The 17,482-nt window shown below is 44.2% G+C and overlaps 1 protein-coding gene across 11 annotated transcripts in view; it reads left to right on the top strand.

The window, feature by feature from the left end:
- The window catches only part of PCBP3 (poly(rC) binding protein 3), a 398,673-nt gene extending 383,648 nt beyond the window's left edge, over positions 1-15,025 (top strand). For 7 of the 11 annotated variants that reach the window (XM_072640817.1, XM_072640816.1, XM_072640808.1 and 4 more), the window contains one exon: positions 14,357-15,025. In XM_072640817.1, the coding sequence (XP_072496918.1) occupies positions 14,357-14,402 (46 nt within the window). In that variant the 3' untranslated portion in view covers positions 14,403-15,025. The remainder of the gene's footprint in view (positions 1-14,356) is intronic. The other 4 variants (XM_072640813.1, XM_072640812.1, XM_072640805.1 and 1 more) reach the window with 1 other exon arrangement.
- Positions 15,026-17,482: the final 2,457 nt, after the last annotated feature.

Raw genomic sequence — 17,482 nt, 5'->3', positions numbered from 1 at the left:
CATATATGTAAAGTCCTGGTAATGGGAGGAGAGAGAATGCCCCCAAGCTCTTCCTTGCTTCCCTTTGGTGGCCTGCAGGTCTTGCCTAGACTGAGGCTCGGAGCCTGGCTCATCTTTGACAACTGGGCTCCTTAGGGCCTAGAGGAGACTGGGGATGGGGCCTCATCCCCAGCCACCTCCCCCTCCAGGTCTCTGTCTCTGAGTGGATTGGCCCAAATGGTCCTGATGCAACACTCTGAGGTGCAGAAGGATGTCTATACTCAAGGAAACATGAGCTTCCCTTCCTTCAGCAGCCCCTGCCCCAAAAATGAACCAGAAATTAGATGAAGGTTTCCTTGGCATTTTAGCAGAATGGATCAAAGATTTAGGGTTAGAAGTGACCTTGGAGGTCAGCCCTCCTTTTTACAGATGGGAAAACTGAGGCCAAGGGTTAAGTGACTTGCCCAGGGTCAAACAACTAGTAAATGCCAGAGGGAGGACATGAGTCCAGGTGCTCCAGAAGGCCACAATGACAGTATTTTTTTCTCCAGCACAGGGCATCCTGGTCTTGTCCATAGATTCTGAATAGAAGCTTCCAGCAGCCTATCCTGAGCTGGGCATTTACTTCATCAGTGTTGTGTGCATGATGGTGGTTTCTGGCCCTGCATGCGCAAGGCAAAGTGAGGGGCTCAGGGAGAACCTGACTAAAGGGATCTTCTTTGTCGGACTGCAAGACCTCTGACCCTCTGCAGCACCCACTGGGAGGGGAGGACAGGTGGAATGACAGGAGGAGAGAGGACCCAGCCCTCCCTCTTCCTTGGCTAACATTTCATTAGTCTGTTCAAGCTTGTATCTTTGTCCACCCCCTATCCTGTCACCACCACTGGAAAAGAGAAAAAAGAAATGAGGTTCCTAATGTGTTGTGACCTCACCCACCAGGCTCTCCATGGGTACCAATGGATGGACTAGGAAAATGAAGACAATCTAAGGACAAGTAGAATTCCTCCAACAGGGCATCACCCCCAATGCTGGAGCTTACGGGCTCCTGCAGCTAGAAGGAGACTCAGAGGTCCAACCTCCTTATTTTATAGAGGAGGAAACGGAGGTCTGAGGATATGAGGTGACCACCAAAAGCTGCCCAACCAGGAAAAGTCAGAGGGGCCTTGGAGTTCATGTTGCCCCTCTACCCTGGTGAGACAAAGACTAAAGAGGGACGACATCTGTCCTGGGGTAGGTTAACCTTCTGACTCCTGTGAGGCTCAGAGTGGAAGGTCCTGTGCCTCTTCCTGGCTCTGCCCATCCCCTTGGACTTTGGACAGGAGAGAATTGCCCAGAGCTTGAGTCAGCCTGGAGAACAGGCCTGGGAGGCCTGCTAAGACCCAGCATCTTTTCAGTGAAGAGGGAGCCAGCGTTCCTTCACTGCACCAGCATCTACCCTCACTGGGGTATCAGAGGTGCTGAGGTGTGAGTGGTCTGTAAAAGTCCCCTGCCTGTGGATTACTGAGCTGACCCTCCTTCAGATGCCTCACAATACTTCCCCAAACCTGAGCTGGGAAGGAAAGCCCCAGAAGAAGGGCATGGCTTAAGCTGGATGCCCAGCCCTGTGTCCTAAGCCCTAGGAATATGGACAGACCCTGACCACAGAAACCTCCCAGTATCCAGAGTAGAGTTCAGCTGCAGGGCAGAAGGAAGGCCCCAGGGTCCAAAACCCTGAGGTAAAGCAACAGCCAGGCCTCTTCTCGGATGTCATCTCCACTGACACAGCCAGCTCCATTTCTGATGCTGAACCTTTCGATAGTGCCCAGGACTTTGGTGGGGAGAGTGTTCTTTTCCTGGTTTTTCATCAGTGTGGTCGCCAAAGAGGCAGGCAATAAATGACCAAACCTCATCTCCTCCAACTGACTAGAGGGCTCAGACTGGCTGGGCCTGTCCAGGGTCTGAAGAGGAGGTGGTGTGATCTCCTCCTGACTGACTATCCCTCAGGCGGTCTTGCTGCTTTCCCTAGCCTTACTTGCCTGCTGTGCTGGTATATTTGGTCAGTCAGGGTTCAGAGAGGGGGTGGTCCCCTACTCCCCCAAGGGTGGAGTCATGGACACTGGAGGGCACTAATCTTCCTAACACTTGGACTTCACACTTGGGTAGTGTAAACAACTCCATCCCCCTTTTATGGGCAGAGGAAATGGAGCTCAGAGAGGTCTGCTTGCTCCAGGTCACATAGACAGTGGCAAAGCTCAGACTCGGAAGTTCACTCATGGATCCTTGGTTTTGAAAGAGACTTGTCCCCACGCCTCTACAGGTAAGGAAACTGAGGCTAGAAGGGGACCCAACTGAAAAATGGGTGTGCCCAACTGACCAGTTGTTTGGGGTCAGGGAGTCATGGAAGTTCTTGGTCTCCTTTCACTCGATGCCAGAAGGCCCAGTTTCCAGAAGCAATACCTCCCTGTCTGAGCCCAAACCACACTCCTATAGAGTAGGGTGGGGGTACAGAGAGTGGGCAGAAGTGGAAAGGCATCAGGGAGAGGTTAGGGGGAAGAGGGAAGGACTCATTGCTATGGCAAAAGTAAATAAAAACTGAGTATTTCCCGCTCCAGTGTCTGGGCACACTGCAGACGCAGGCAGAATGAGCTTTTCTTGGCCAGGGTTGCCCAGTAGAGGATCAGGCCACACACAAGAGACTCAGCCAGATTTCCTCTGCCTCACTCTCTCTGAGCCTGACTGTATTCCTCTTGGTGTCCAGTGACTGCATGGGGAGGGTACCCATAGGATCGGCACCCCCAGCAGAAACACTTCACCCAAGCCTGATGAATTGCAGACCAGGCCATCTTTCCAGAGCCACTGCTTGATTCCAGAGCCTGAGAGGTGAAGGCAGCTCAGCAGAGCAGGTCCGTCCACTGAACTTGACCCTGAGGTCCCTAAATTGACACAAGCTGTCCTGAATGCAGGAATGCTGACAGTCTCTCTGGCATGGACAGTCATGGGATGGTTCTGGGTCAGCGGATGATGGCCAAAGGCAAGGTCAGATACAGGAACTTTTGAACGATGCAGGCTCCCATGACTGCCCACTTGGCTGAGTCCACCCTCAGTCTGGGAGGCCTCTCTCACACCTTGAGGTCTTTGGCAGTCTGGGGCCAGGGGCAGCCTCTGCCTAAAAGTCACTTCCTTCTCACTCCCTCGAGTGGGGAGGTGGGAGGATGGGGGTGGGGGGGAGGAGGGTGACATGGAGGCCCAAGCCTCTTCCCTTTCCCCATCTCTGCAGCAGAGCTGGAAGAGGTCTCTGGGGACAATCAAAGCCAGCCCCTCATCTGACGAAGAGAAGATGCAGCCCCAGGAACATGAGGAGCAACAGCAGTCCCAGAGGCAGGATTTGAGTCCAGGGGACCAGTGAAGGCATAGCATCACCATGGAGCTCCTGCAGTCAGGGGTCAGGCTGAGGCTTGGAGTCAGAGGACCCAGGTTTTTGTCTGACTGCTGACATTTGTTGCCCATGCCGTGAACAAGGCATTTTAGCCTCTCTGGGCCTCAGTTTCCTCATCTGTAAAATGAAGAGGTTGGACTCTGAGGTTTCTTCTCTAGAATCCTTTGAGCCTGTGATTGTTATTATTTCAGTAGAAAACTCTGGTGTGACGCACTAGGGCAGCTGGGTGGTCCAGTGCATAGAGCACCAGACCTGGAGTCAGGAATATCTAAGTTCAAATCCAGCCTCAGATACATCCTAGCTGTATGACCCTGGGCAAGTCACTGAACCCTGTTGACCTCAGTTACCTCATTTGTAAAATGAGCTGGAGAAGAAAATGGCAAACCGCTTCATGCCTGTGTTCCCCTGAATTCCGTCTGATTGGCAACTTGTGCCTCGTCCTGGCCCCGTCCCATATCTCAGATGTGCAGTCTGCATAAGCAAACATCCCTCGCCCGCTGCAGGAGCTTTCCACTAGGTGTCAGTGTTTCCCCACATTTTCATTCAGTCTGTCCTTGGGAGCCCAAGCAAATTCCAGAGCCCTGACACACACAACTGAAGTGGGAGTTTGTGTGTGTGTGTGTGTGTGTGTGTGTGTGTGCGTGTGCCTGTGCCTGCCCCCCTCTGGGCCTTGGGGAATCCACATTCCCATTCTCCCTCCTCCTAGTGCAGGGCAGAGGGCACTGTCTTCTTCCTCTGAATCACTGAAAAGATCTTTCAGTATTTCTGTAAAACCAACGCCCAGCCTTCCTTGGAATATGGAAGCCCAGGCAAGGCCTCTAAAGGTGGCATTCTAACCCCTGTAGACTTTCCTGGCTGGCTTCCCTTGGCCCAGGTGGCAAATGGATGTGCACTTCTGAAAAGTCACCTATTTTGGTGCACTCAGCTGGGTCTCCACCCTGGCAGCTGGCACCTCCACTGTCTACGTGGTACGGAGCAAGGCACAGGAGGCCTCCAAGGGCTGATCAACAAGAAAGGAGGCAGCCTATTGAGTAGGGTTGGGCCAAGAGAGGGGGCAGCTTACACCCTCAAGTACTAAGTTTTCCTAAGGATCATAAAAAGTGGGACTGGAAGGGACCCTGACCTCACTCTTGTTGGAGTAAATGGATCTCTAGAGTGAGCCTTAAATAGGACATTGTAGAGATGTCTTTAAAACATTTGATGAGAAAAAGAAATCAAAAATTTGTGTTGCTTTGAGTGCCTATGGCATTTTCCAAAGACTGATAGACCTCCAAAGGTTCTTATCCTCCACTGAGGAGACAACTTGATGGGAAAGGGAGGGGACTGAGTGAGTCCCAGCTCTGACCCTCCCTGGATGTGAATCACTGTCCATCTCTGAACCTCAGGCTCCTCATCTACAACCCTGGCACAATCAAGCCCACAGGACTGATTGTTGGGAGGAAATCAGTTTTGTGCATTGTAATGCATTGTATAAACATAACCTTCTATTCATAGGTGCATACACAAGAAAGTGGCTATGAGAGGATTGTTATTATGTGAAAAATAAGATTGATTCTAAATAGATGCTTACGTCCTTCATTGCCAAAGAAGACCATGCCATCAGAGAAATAATGACATGACTTGCACTTGACTTTGTTTTGAGTGAGGGAGGGCTGTGCAGATCACCAGCCTCACTTCTCCTCCAGAGCCAGCTAAATCCAGTGACCGGATATTCATCAGGATGACTAGAGATGTCCCAGGATGAGGCAATTGGGGTTAAGTGACTTGCCTAAGGTCACACAGCTAGTGAGTGTTAAGTGTCTGAGGTGAGATTTGAACTCAGGTCCTTCTGACTCCTGCACTGGTGCTCTATCCACTGCACTACCTAGCTGCTGTATTCTAAATAGAACAAATGAAATGAATGGAGCATTTATCAGAACTTACCAGATGCCAATCATTTTGCTAAGTTCTTGAGATGCAGATATAAAGATATCCCTGCCCTGAAGGAGTTACCATTCATTTTCAAACCTATTTTTTTTATTCTAAACTTAATAAGCACCAAATCACATGAGCATTTAACATATACAGAGATAAATGGAAAAAGAGTTTGATATGTGCCACACATGGCAAATACCTATTCTAGAGCCAACCTTTCATTAAGGCATAGAATAAATTCCACATGTAACTTGCAAAGTTTTTCTGTTTATCATGACTCCTTACTTCCTTCTATTTACCTCTCAGTATCTTTGAAATGCTTCAAGGATCTTCTTTTCTTTCTTTTCATTTTTTTCTTTTTGCAACAGTATCCCTATCTCCATTTCCTTACCCTTTCCCTCTCCCAACCTGAAAAAAAGACTAGCAAAACCCTTGCAATACATGTACAAAAGCAAGCCAAATTCTTACTTTGGCTAAGTCCAAAATCTACATCTTCTCTGCATCTTCAGCCCATGGCCTCTCTTTGTCAAAGGTTTCTCTGACACTGTCTCTTTTGTTATTTCTTACGGCACAAACCAAATAGGAGATGTTTGATCCTGGAGATAATAGAGAGCTACAGGAATTTGTTGAGTGGTGAAGGAAGGGAGGTGGCATTTGACATGGTCGAACCTATGCTTTGGGAAGATGACTGGCAGCTAATTGGAGGATGGGCTGGAGAGAAGAGAGGCTTGAGGTAGGGAGAATGACAAGCAGGCTACTGCAATGGTCTAGGTAGAAGGTGATAAGGAATTGTACCATGGTAGGGGCAGCGTCAGAGGCAAGGAAGGAAGTTGTGAGAAATAGCGTGAAGGGGAATCGATAAGACTTGGTGACAGGGTAAGAGAGAGTGAGGATGCCAGCTGGGCCATAAGCCTCGGTGACTGGGAGGAAAGTCACAGGGAAACCCAGAAAACAGAAATGTTTCGCTGGAAAGATGATCCTGCTTTGGACATATTGAGCTTAGGATACCTCTTGAAATGGTCCAGAGGCCATCAGAGAGGCTAGGGCTGGACAAGTAGATCTGAAAATCATCAACATAGACATGGTAACTGAATCCACGGGAGATGATGGGATCGCCACGGAAAAGAGCCACTATCTTTCAGCAAGAAGAGAAGAGAGCCCAGGACAGAACCTTGTGGGACTGTTGGTTAATGGGCATGGCCTAGGAGAAGATCCATCCAAAGAGACTGAAAAGGAGTGGTCAGACTGGTGGAAGGAGAATCAGGAGAGAAAAGGGTCACAATAATCTAGAGAGAAGAGAATGGGAAGGAGCCAGCGATTGATGCCAAAGGCTGCAGAGAGGAAACAAGGATGGAGACTGAGCAAAGGCTATTAATTGGTCTATTACAAGACCGTTGGTGACTTTGGACTAGCGATCAAACTATAGGGAGTTTGGAAGAGAGGGAGAGGAGAGGGAAGGGGGGCTCCAGGTGTCAATGCTTTCTCAAGGAACTTAGCCCCAAAGGGAGGAGAGATTGGGGGTGACAGCAAGAGGATATTTGAACTAAACGAGGGTTTTTCTGACTGTTTAGAGCTTCTATTTCTTCCTTTGAAAATTATCTTGCCTGACACATACTAGGTGCTTAAAAAATGGTTATTGACTGACTGACTACCGGCTCATATATGACATGTCCCAAAAGTCTTAGTGCAATTGGAAGCTATTAAAGCTTTTATATTATTTTATTTTTATTATTCTATATTATTATATCTTTGATCAGAGAAACTTGATGCAAAAATTATTCTCCCAAACTTACTTATTTCCGTTCTAATGTCAGCAGCATTGGCTTTGCCTGTGCAAAACCTTTTTAATTTACGTAGTTAAAATTATCTGTTTTATCTTCTATGTTCTTCATTCCTTATCTGACCAAAAGCATCTGCCTCTCCCTAGTTATAAAAGAAATTTTCTTCTTTGTCTCCCTAATGTGTCGGTGACATTTCCCTTGACATCCAAGTCTTGAATCCATGTGGAGCATACACTGGTGTACAATAGGAAGTGGTGGTCCTCACCTAGTTCCTTCAGACTTCAATTTCCCCAAAAGTTGTTTTCTTTTCTTGATCAAAGAGTAATGAAAACATGTGGGTGTATTTGAGCTAATCAAATACTGGCTGTTGAGTTCTGCATTTGTATGTTGAGGACCTGATCTGTCCCATTAATTGTCCTCTGATTTTTAACCAGTACCAGACAATTTTAGTACCAGATGCTTTGAAGTATAGTGTCAGAGCTGGCACTGTGAGGCCCCCTTCCTACCCACTTTTGGCCCAATTTCCCTAGAGACTCTTGCCCCTTCATCTCTCCAGACAAATTGTGCTATTTTTTGTGGCTCTATCAGTAATGGAACTCTTTGGTAGTTTTATTGTTGCATCAGGAGGCTCATATTCAACCAGGGAAGACAATACGTGTGGGTGAGTGTAGACCAGGGCAGGGTGTTCTGGTCAGTCATTTGGCTGGGATAGTGAGTTGGAGTCATGTTTTTTTCCGGAATGGGGGTGTAGACTTGATTACTGTACTCAGAGCCAGAGGTGGAAAAGGGTGGAACATAAAGACCTCTCCCCAGGCAGGAACCCAGGCCCCCAGAGTGCGAACTAGAGAGCAGGCTGGGATGCTGGAGAAACAAATGAGGCATGCCTGCCAAGCAGATGTGGAACTTGTGTGTGTGTGTGTGTGTGTGTGTGTGTGTGTGTGTGTGTGTACTAGGATTATTGACGTGTTCCACATTGACACGTATATACACACATGCCTTCTGTGTGTATAAATTTATTCTATTTATAATGCACATTTTGTTATTATGGTATTCAGTTAGTTTTAGTCTTGTCCAACTCTTTTCTCAGCAGAGATACTGGAGCAGTTTGCCCTTTCCTTCTCCAGCTCATTTTACAGATGAGGAAACTAAGGCAAACAGGGATAAATGACTTGCCTAGGGTCACACAGCTAGTGAGTGTCTGAGGCCAGATTTGACTTCAGGAAGATGAGTAGTCCTAACTCTAGACCCAACACTCTACCAACTACACTGCCTAGCTACTTAATATGTATACTTATGCTCATAATGTAGATTTCATTTGTGTTGTAAAGGGTTAAATCTAGCTAGGAGGCAGAACTTCCTGACAGGGAGGGCTGTTAAACCCGGAGATTGATTCCTATGAGCAATTATGCTTCCATCTCATCCCAGAGGCTTCAAAATCAGGGCCAGTCCTTTGTCCCAGATGCTGTAAAGTGGAATGCTTACTGGACAAGATGACGTGTGGTAGAGAGATGGCATTGGAGTCAGAGATCCTGGGTTCAGATCCTGGTTCTGCCCCTCATCAGCTGTGGAGCTTGGAGAAGTTACTTCACTTTTCCCTAAGCTGACTCATTGGGTCATAGATTTAGAGGTGACAAAGACCTTGGAGGTCATCTGATCTCATCCTCTTGTTTGTATATCATGATGTTAACATTAAGGTCAGAAAAGGGGAGTAGCATGCCTAGTGTCATGCCAGCGGGAATCAGACCCACAGATTCCATTCTGGGTCCTGTTCTCTCCACTCTAACAATCTGTCTCAACTAACCGATTGATTCATTGAAAAAAAAATGTTTTGATGGAATTGACCACTTGTTGGACCAATAAAGAGGCAACAGAGTAAATGTCACAGGTAACTAGAAATTCAGTAGAGTTTGTGTCAGCAGGCCTGCCATATCCCCTGCCACTACTGTAGTTGTAATTGAGCATGGATATCATAGTTATATTAGGCTACCTTCTTACTGAATCGCTATCCAACCCACCATTCAGGCATATAGAGAATCAGCTCCATTTGCTGATCAATTAGTCATCATGGGCATTATAAGCACTTGCTCTTCCAAATAAGCAGGATGAGGGCCAGGATTACTTAGAATGGTTGAGTTATCGGAAGGTTTATCTTGTAAATTATTTTGTAATGTGATTTAAGATCCTATCTATATATACACCACATACCTGTAAACAATTATTATGGTCTACCACTTATAAATGAAGGATATTTTCTATTGAACCTGTTTCAAAAACCAACCTCCTACCTTAATCAACACACCTGGTGCTAACCAGCTGCTGGCAGCTGGAATTACCCTATTTTTCACAATAATTATTGGAGCTATGGTGCTTTGAGCTTTCATGTGAAAGGGACCATGGGCATTGGACTCTGAAGTACTAGGAATTGAAGACTCACAGGATTTTAAGAACTGGAAGAGCACCAAGTCAGTCCACTCATTTTAATGTGAAGAAGCTAAAGCCCAGAAAGGGAACTGAGTTGCCCTAGGTCACACAGCTGATTGAGGACAGAGCCAGGACAAGAAACCTCATCCCCTGATTCCCAGTTGTTCTGGGGAAAAAGCTGCTGGGCTTGGAAGGGTTTGTATTTGAGAAAATGAGGACTTCTTGGAAACCAAAGAGTCCCAGCAAATGTGCAAGAGAATCTAGTTCTCACTGAGGAATTAAACTCTTTCCTCAAAAACTCTGAGTCAAGCCTGGGACTAGAACATTGCATTTCAATTGTATTCTGACTCAGCGCCCAGAAGGGAACAGCATATGCAAACATCAATAAAATACCAGCAATAAATATTGAAGTTCATTTTCCCAACACAAACTGTTTTATTAGCATTATTATTATAATAACCATGTGTCCTAGTTCTGGGGGAAAGATGCAGCCCAGAAACCAGGAAATAGACAAAGGCTCATCAGTTCTTTGCACAGAGTACTCATTAATTCATCTATTATTTGTTGATTAAGTACCTACAAGTGTTAGGCATCATGCCTTAAACCCAAATCACTCTGGCTCTCATTGATTGGTCAACAATAGGCCCAGTCCAAGCCCACCATTTCTCCAGCCCTGAATGCTGAGAGTGGATATAAATAGCAATTGTTTCCATTTTGGCCAGAAACCCTAAGGGTCTTCCTCTCCCAGACTGATTTTTTTTTTTTACTAGGTAAAAGAAGCCATTCTCTTCCTTCTTACCTAGGCCTTGGTCACTTATTAAGTGTTGCCTCGGTTGAACTGAAACCTAGGAAAGACTTTAGCTTGAAAAAACCAAGGTCCCCTAGTGCATCCTGGGCCATCTCCAATCGTCCTGATCTATATCTGGCCAATGGACCCAGATGGCTCTGGAGGAGAAAGTGAGGCTGGTGATTTTGCACAGCCCTCCCTCACAAATCCAATTCACTTGCATGTCATGGCATCATCTTCCTGATGTCATGGTTCTTTTCAAAACCAAAGGACAAAAAACAACCATTCTTAGCAATGAGGATACAAAAAGAAAAGGGAAATACTCCTTCTGCCAAGATGCTTACATTCTATCAGAGGAATCAGTATTCATGGATATAAGAATATACAATCAATCAAAGAGCATTCACTTCTCTCCTTTTGGGTATCAAGCACTGGAGCTACAAAGACAAAGATGAAATCAATGCTGCCCTCAAGGAGCTCACATGCCTCTTGGTCCTCTCATGGTCATTGTCAGCAAGGGGAAAATGTTACCCTCAAAATCAGAGCAGACCATTCTCAATATCTTTCAGCTTCATTCTTTGGATCTCAACCATACTCAAGCACTCTCATGTCTCATTTCTCAACCACCTCACCACCACCACCACCACCATCATCATCATCATCATCTTTTGGAGGCTGAACCTGCTCTTTCACTGGGACAGAGGATTCTTTCTGAGGAGATTCCCACCACCAATGCAGATCACATCTTCTCTTAATTCCTTGCATTACAGAGTTGCCTGGGCATTGAAATATTCAATGACACACCCAGTGTTCATCAGAAGTGGGACCTGAATCCACATCTTCCTGACCCTCAGGCTGGTTCTCTATTCATTATACCTCCATGTTGCATGCATATTATTATTAATATCATTATATTCATCTTATTCTCAACTTTTTCAATAGAATCCGTATAGAAAAAGTCCTGTCATTCTCCTTGAATTACTATTTGGTATTTAATATCTCATTTATTATTGCACAGATGAATAAAACAACTGTTTTCTTATAGTTGAATAAAACCATTAGTATGTAAAATCATCTTCCTTAGTCTCACTGACACTATCTTTGGAATAAGTACAGTAGGAGACAAGGATGTTGTGTATGTCAATGATTGCTTGACCACATAACTTTGATTTCTCCCCCTATAACTCTATATTTCAAAAGTGTTTTCTTCCATGTAGCTTGGAGATTATGAGGAGGTGGTATGGTAACAACTCTTTAAAACATTTTTTTTAAAATCTGTTGTGAATCAATGCTGTATCTGGGCATGGGCAACAGTTTTCTGTATAATGTCCCATCCCAGGACAGTTTCTTGGGTTCTCAAGGAAATTTTGAGGTTGTATGGAGATTTATTATCCATTAGTTTGTAAAAGACAGCAGGCTTCTATTGTAAAATCCAACAGGTCACACCTTATTAGCTCTTCTGTAGGGACTAAAGGTTTTGTTACAAATTAATTAATTAATTAATTTTTAATTTATTTACATTTTCGTTTATGCATTCACTTGCATAAGTTTTCAATTTTCTCCGTCACCCTCCCCTCCACTCCACCCTCCCCCAAGACGATGTGCAATCCAATATAGGTTCTACATATACATTCTTATCAAGCATATTTTCACATTGGGACTAAAGTTTTTCAACTTGCACTGATATTATTTACAGTTTCTCTAATTCCTTTGCACAACCTGCATTGATCAATAAACATAGGCTCCTTAAGGATAACCCTTCTCTAATTTCTGAAGGCAGCCATAACGTGCTGAATCGCCCCCTAACGTTAACCCTGATCCTCTCTATTTCTAGAAGTAAATCCCCATAATTAAGTCATTTGTTATGTTTCTATGCAAATACATTGTTGGTTGAGTGCATGTGGATGTCATCCATGGATGGCCTTTGGTTACATTCAGTGAATTTAATGGACAATGCTATACTTATTGTCAGCCATAATTATTGCTCTATGTTTGTTTCAGAAGTATTTATATAAGTTTTCAAACTGTTTCTTACATGCTCTAAGAGATCTTTCATTTCCTTTTCCACATTTTGTCAATGAAATGTCCATTTTTCCATAGTTGCCATAGGATAATGGGCAATAGGTTGTGTTACACAGGATTGTACAGGATTTTTCAAATATATTGTCCTTATCTGCTATGATTGTCACATACATTATTCCATAACCCTGTGTGATACAAGAATGGTTATCTTTGTTTTATAAAGAATTTGTTTTAGTACTGAGAGTGTGAGCTAGCTGTCACAAATCTCCTTTGTTTATGTGGTTCTCTGAGGACAGAGGAGAAAAAAACTGTCTCGTAGAATGTGACTGACCTAGTTGGAGTGCTGTGTTCAGTCTGGGAACCATATTTTTAAGAGAGATGTTATTGATTTGGAACATAACTAGTTTGGTGAACATTCATGAAACTAAGTGTTTTAAGAAATGACTGAAGAAACTGTGCTGTTTAACTTGGATATTTGAGTGAGATGGAGGTATGAAAACTGTCTTTAAAAGCAGAAGGGCATTCATGTGAGAGAGAAGGGACTTTTTCTGGATAGTCCTGTGGCCAGAATTAGGAGCAAGTAGTTGGAAGCTACAGAGAGGAAGATTTCAACTAGATATCAGGACACAATTGCAAACAATTAGAGCTGTCTAGAAATGAATAGTCTTTATTAGTACAAGGTAATTCACTTCCCACCACTGGAAATCCTCCAGTGGAAGTGACCTGACAGAAGCATTGCAAGGGATTTCTACACTGGGGGAAGCTGAACTGGACAAGTAACCTCCAAGGCATTGGTCCCCTCTCCTTCCCCCAAGTCTAACATTGTATGGGACATTTTAGCCACCTTCATTGCCCTCTTTTGAGTTTATTTGGTCCACCTCAACCTCGAAGTGGAAAGAACTCTTGCTTGTCTGTATGTGTATGTATGTAGGTGTACATGAGTGCATGTGGGTATGTTTGGTTTTTCTCCTCCGTCTCTAGCAAACTGCTCTTCCTGTTCTATCCATCTTGTCTCAACTAGATAAACAACTTCCCACGAGGCATTTCTTCTCCAAACAGAGATGTTGAAAAGCCAACTCCAACTTTCCCAGCCTAGTAAAGCCAGAAGGTCAGAGGAGTTGGGTCAACATTTATGAGGTTGTGATAAGAACCGGTTCTTTAGTTTGATTTAAATTCTCTGCTTTGGTATTTGGAGCAAGATTAGGATCTTTCTTGTTTTCCTCTTTTCTAACTTTTGAACACTGTTGGCTTCAGATTTGGGAATGTGCCCCCCAATTGCTTCCTTATCCTTCAGTCTCCTGAGTGGATGAGGAGAGTACACCGAGGCCCCCAAAGGAATATCCACATCAATTCAACAGATATTTTTTTCAGTCCCCCCTTAATAGGCAAGGGGGTAGAAGAGGAAAAACAAAAGGAATCAATGGCCCTTGCTATTGAGGACCTTACACTGTACTGGGGAAGTGAGAGGATGATGAAGTCCACCTCAGCTCCTCTTCCAAGGGGATTAATCTGCCTCGTGATTCCATTCCATAATGGGTCCATGAACAACTTTCCCCTTGGAGTCATGGATCTGAGTCGGAATCTTGGCCCTGATGCTTTATGACTTTGGGCTAGTCACCTAACTTCTGTGGGGCCCATTTCCTCATTCATAACATGAGAGGGCTAGACCAAACATCCTCTGAGGGCCCTCTTAGCTCTGTAGTTAGAATTCTACGAACTTGAGCATGTTCATCCTCCATGAATCCCAATGGACTCTGAAGAGCTGGGCATGCACCATTAGTAAATACTCATTAACTTACTGGGAGCCAAACTCCATCCAACCCAAGGCTCCATCACCACCACCACCACTCTTTGATACCTTATTTTATCCACTTCTAACACATATTTGCCAGCCATGGTGATTTCAAAGTCATTTGGAGTAGGAGTTCTGGTATGTGCTTCTGGGTGACCAAGGAGTCAGGGGCAAGAGAGGGCACTGCAACCTGACAAGCACAGCTCTCCTCACCAGTGGGCTGGTTTCTCACTTCTTTCTTTCAGTTCTGTGGCTCCAGAGCCCTATGTGAGAAGTACGTTCATGGCATGACAGGAGTAGTCCGGCAGGCCAACGTCACCGGCTCACTGAACATGAATTATTTCTGAAGCAAAGGAAGATGGTACCTGAGAAGGAGGCAACCTGGACTCTGAGAGGGACCTGGCTGTGAAGACTCCCTGGTGGAGATGGAGAGCAACTTTATACTTGGAGACAGACCCTTGGGAACTGTAGCTAAGGAAGGGGAGACTCCAGGACCCAGAACAGGCAGATGTGTGTGCTCTATTGGCCCAATCTGACCTTCCTCCTGGGATCTCCATAGTGATATATGCCATGATTTTAGGGTGGTGTGGGTTTCCTTTTTAGCGGTGATGAAGTAATGCCAGGTTCTGGTTTCTTTCTTCTTCTTCTCATTATTTTGAATTCCAGTCCTGCCCTGGGTTTTCTTGTTTTGCCTGCCAGTAGTACCAAGGCATCTGCTCCTGCTCCTCCTCCTCCTCCTCTTCATAGAGTCAGAGAGCCCCTGGTGACCCCACGTGGTTCTTGTGAGTCAATGTGATGCCTCCCTGTGCCGTGATCTGCATTGTGTTCCTCCAGCTGGGGCTTGCTCTTCCGTGGTGTATTTACTAAATGCCTGCATCAACTTACTTGTGAAAATGCATCAAAAATTTAGCTATTCAAGTTCACCATGTGCAAAATAAAGCAAGTAGCAAAGATCAGCAGAGTCTTGGTGCCTTCATTGCTGCCTTTAGTTCTTGGGTTTACCTTTACTCTCAAAATAGGACCTTCATCATTAACTTGCCAAGTGAGCAAGACAAAATAAATTCACAAAATCATCAGAATTCCTCTGCAATGCTTTAAAAAAAGCAATAAAAATTATCATTGAATTATATTTAAAACATCTACAAAACAAACCAAATATCTGGAAGCTAGCCTCCCAAGATACATGTAAACTTCATAAAAATACACTTGAAAAGCACCCTTTAAGCTCCAATCGCCATCAAAGGAGGTAATTATAGAGATAATCACTGTTCATGGTTAGGTGATGCCAATAAAAGCAAAAATGAAAATACCACCTAAATCAGTTTAGAGATTTTTGTTCTCTACAAATGAAATTTCACAGAGGACACTTCATAGAATCAGACAAAATTATATCAAAATTCATTTTGAAGAAAAAGTTCAGAATCATAAGGGAAAATCTTGAGAAAGAATATAAATGAAGAGACCATAGGATTACCACAACTTAAGCTATATTATTAAGCAATAGTCATCAAAACTATGTTTGACTTGTTTTAAAAAAAATAGGAAAAAAAAGATCACTGGAATAGATTACACAAGCAGAAAGTAAAGCAACTGAAAATAATCCATCCTACATTCAGTCACTAAAGTGATTTTCCTAAACTTCTGATCATACCACTTCCTTCCCCCACCCCCCTTCCCCAATAAACCTATTGCCTCCAGGATGAAATAAAAAATGTTCTGTTTGGCATTCAAAGCCCTTCAGCCCCTGCTCCCTCCTCCCTTTCCAGTCTCCTTATACCTCACCCCTCAACACATATTCAGTGACCCCAGCCTTTTGGCCATTTCACAAACAAAATGGGATCTTCCTCCTTCAATGCAGACAGTATCTATCTCTCTATATTATCTTTGAGAGGTTCTGTGGCCCCCAAATTAATCCTGTAAATAAGCTGGTAGTAAGAAATGATGACAACTAGTTCTTGGATAACTCACACTCGTTGAGTGCATTCGTGGAACCAAATTTAAACCTTTCCAACTTACATGACCCGAAAACAGTGTTCAAGAGCCCAGGGCCAACGTTCTATCCTAACAAGGTGTCAGAAGAGGACTTTGGTCAAGGAGAGAACATTCTAAAAAAAGGAGAAAATCCAAGAATTTGAGGTGAATTTGACAAGAGGACACCAAAGGAATGATCTTTTCCAATGGACATAACCACAGGATAGTCAAGGTAAGTGATGTTCATTTTCTCTGAAATCTTTGTTGGTTGCTAATTGGGTTCAGCAACTTCCATTACTCCACTGGAGAAAAACTAATTCCTTTCTTCTATCATGGTAAGGAATGACAGAATCCTAGACTTTCAGAGTTCGAAGGAACCCCAGAGACCTTTTAGTCCAACTCATACCCAGAGGAAGCCCCAGTAAAGATACCCCACAAGTGATTGTCCAGCTACTGCATGAAGACCTCCATAGTAGCAGAACTTAGTGCTCTCTAGGCATCCCAGTCCACATGGGACTAGTTTCATTGTTAGGAATCATCCAGTCTAAAGTTGTCAGTCCTTGTTCCTAGTTCTACCCTCTGGGACCATCCAGACCAAGTCTGATCCCTCTAGCACATGGTAGAAAAGTCAGCCATCATGTCTCCCTTCCTAGCCCAAAGTTCCCACATTCCTAAGCCCATCTTCAGAGGGACTCCAGGTGCTTCACCATTCTGATTACCTTCCTCTGGAAACTCTCTGTCTCATCAATGCCATGGAGTGCCCAGAACTGAAGATGATCCTGAGGATATGGCCTGGTCAGGCCAAGGCTTGCAAGACTTCCCTCTGAGATTATCTACATTTTATGCCATCTGTATCTTGTATGGACATAGTGGTTTACATGTTGTCTCCCTGACTGGGAGGACCAGGTTTTTCCCATCTTTTCTATCCCCAGAGTTTAACACAATGTGTGGCACATAGTAGGCACTTTATAAATGCTTTCTGAGTGTTGACCATGGCTCTTCACCTTTTCCCACAAAAGTAACATGAAAGGCTTTATCAAATGCCTTGTGAAAATCTCAGTCATCTGTACTTATGACAATCTCATGATGTATCCATTCAGTAAAAAATATTTTTGATGTTAGCTATTTCAAAGGAAATTAGATTAGATTAATCTATCTTAATGAGGCCACATTATGTTTGCAGCCTTCAAAAATTAATTCCCATTTCCCTTCATGAGAACAAATTTTTTTTGTTCCTTATCACAGAGCTTTTTAAAAGAGAAGTTGATATTTAATTCAAATTTCCATTTAAACAAAGCAGAGACCTTTTACCAAACACTATTTTCCAAGCATAAATACATCTAGTTTCTCCTGTCTCTCAGGTGGTTTCTGGGTGCTCACTCACAGGGTGTTCTAAACAA

This window comes from Notamacropus eugenii, chromosome 2, assembly GCF_028372415.1.
Source record: "Notamacropus eugenii isolate mMacEug1 chromosome 2, mMacEug1.pri_v2, whole genome shotgun sequence".
Taxonomy (NCBI): Eukaryota; Metazoa; Chordata; class Mammalia; order Diprotodontia; family Macropodidae; genus Notamacropus; species Notamacropus eugenii.
The sequence above is the reverse complement of the archived record's forward strand: the minus strand, read 5'-3'. Positions and strand labels throughout refer to the sequence as shown.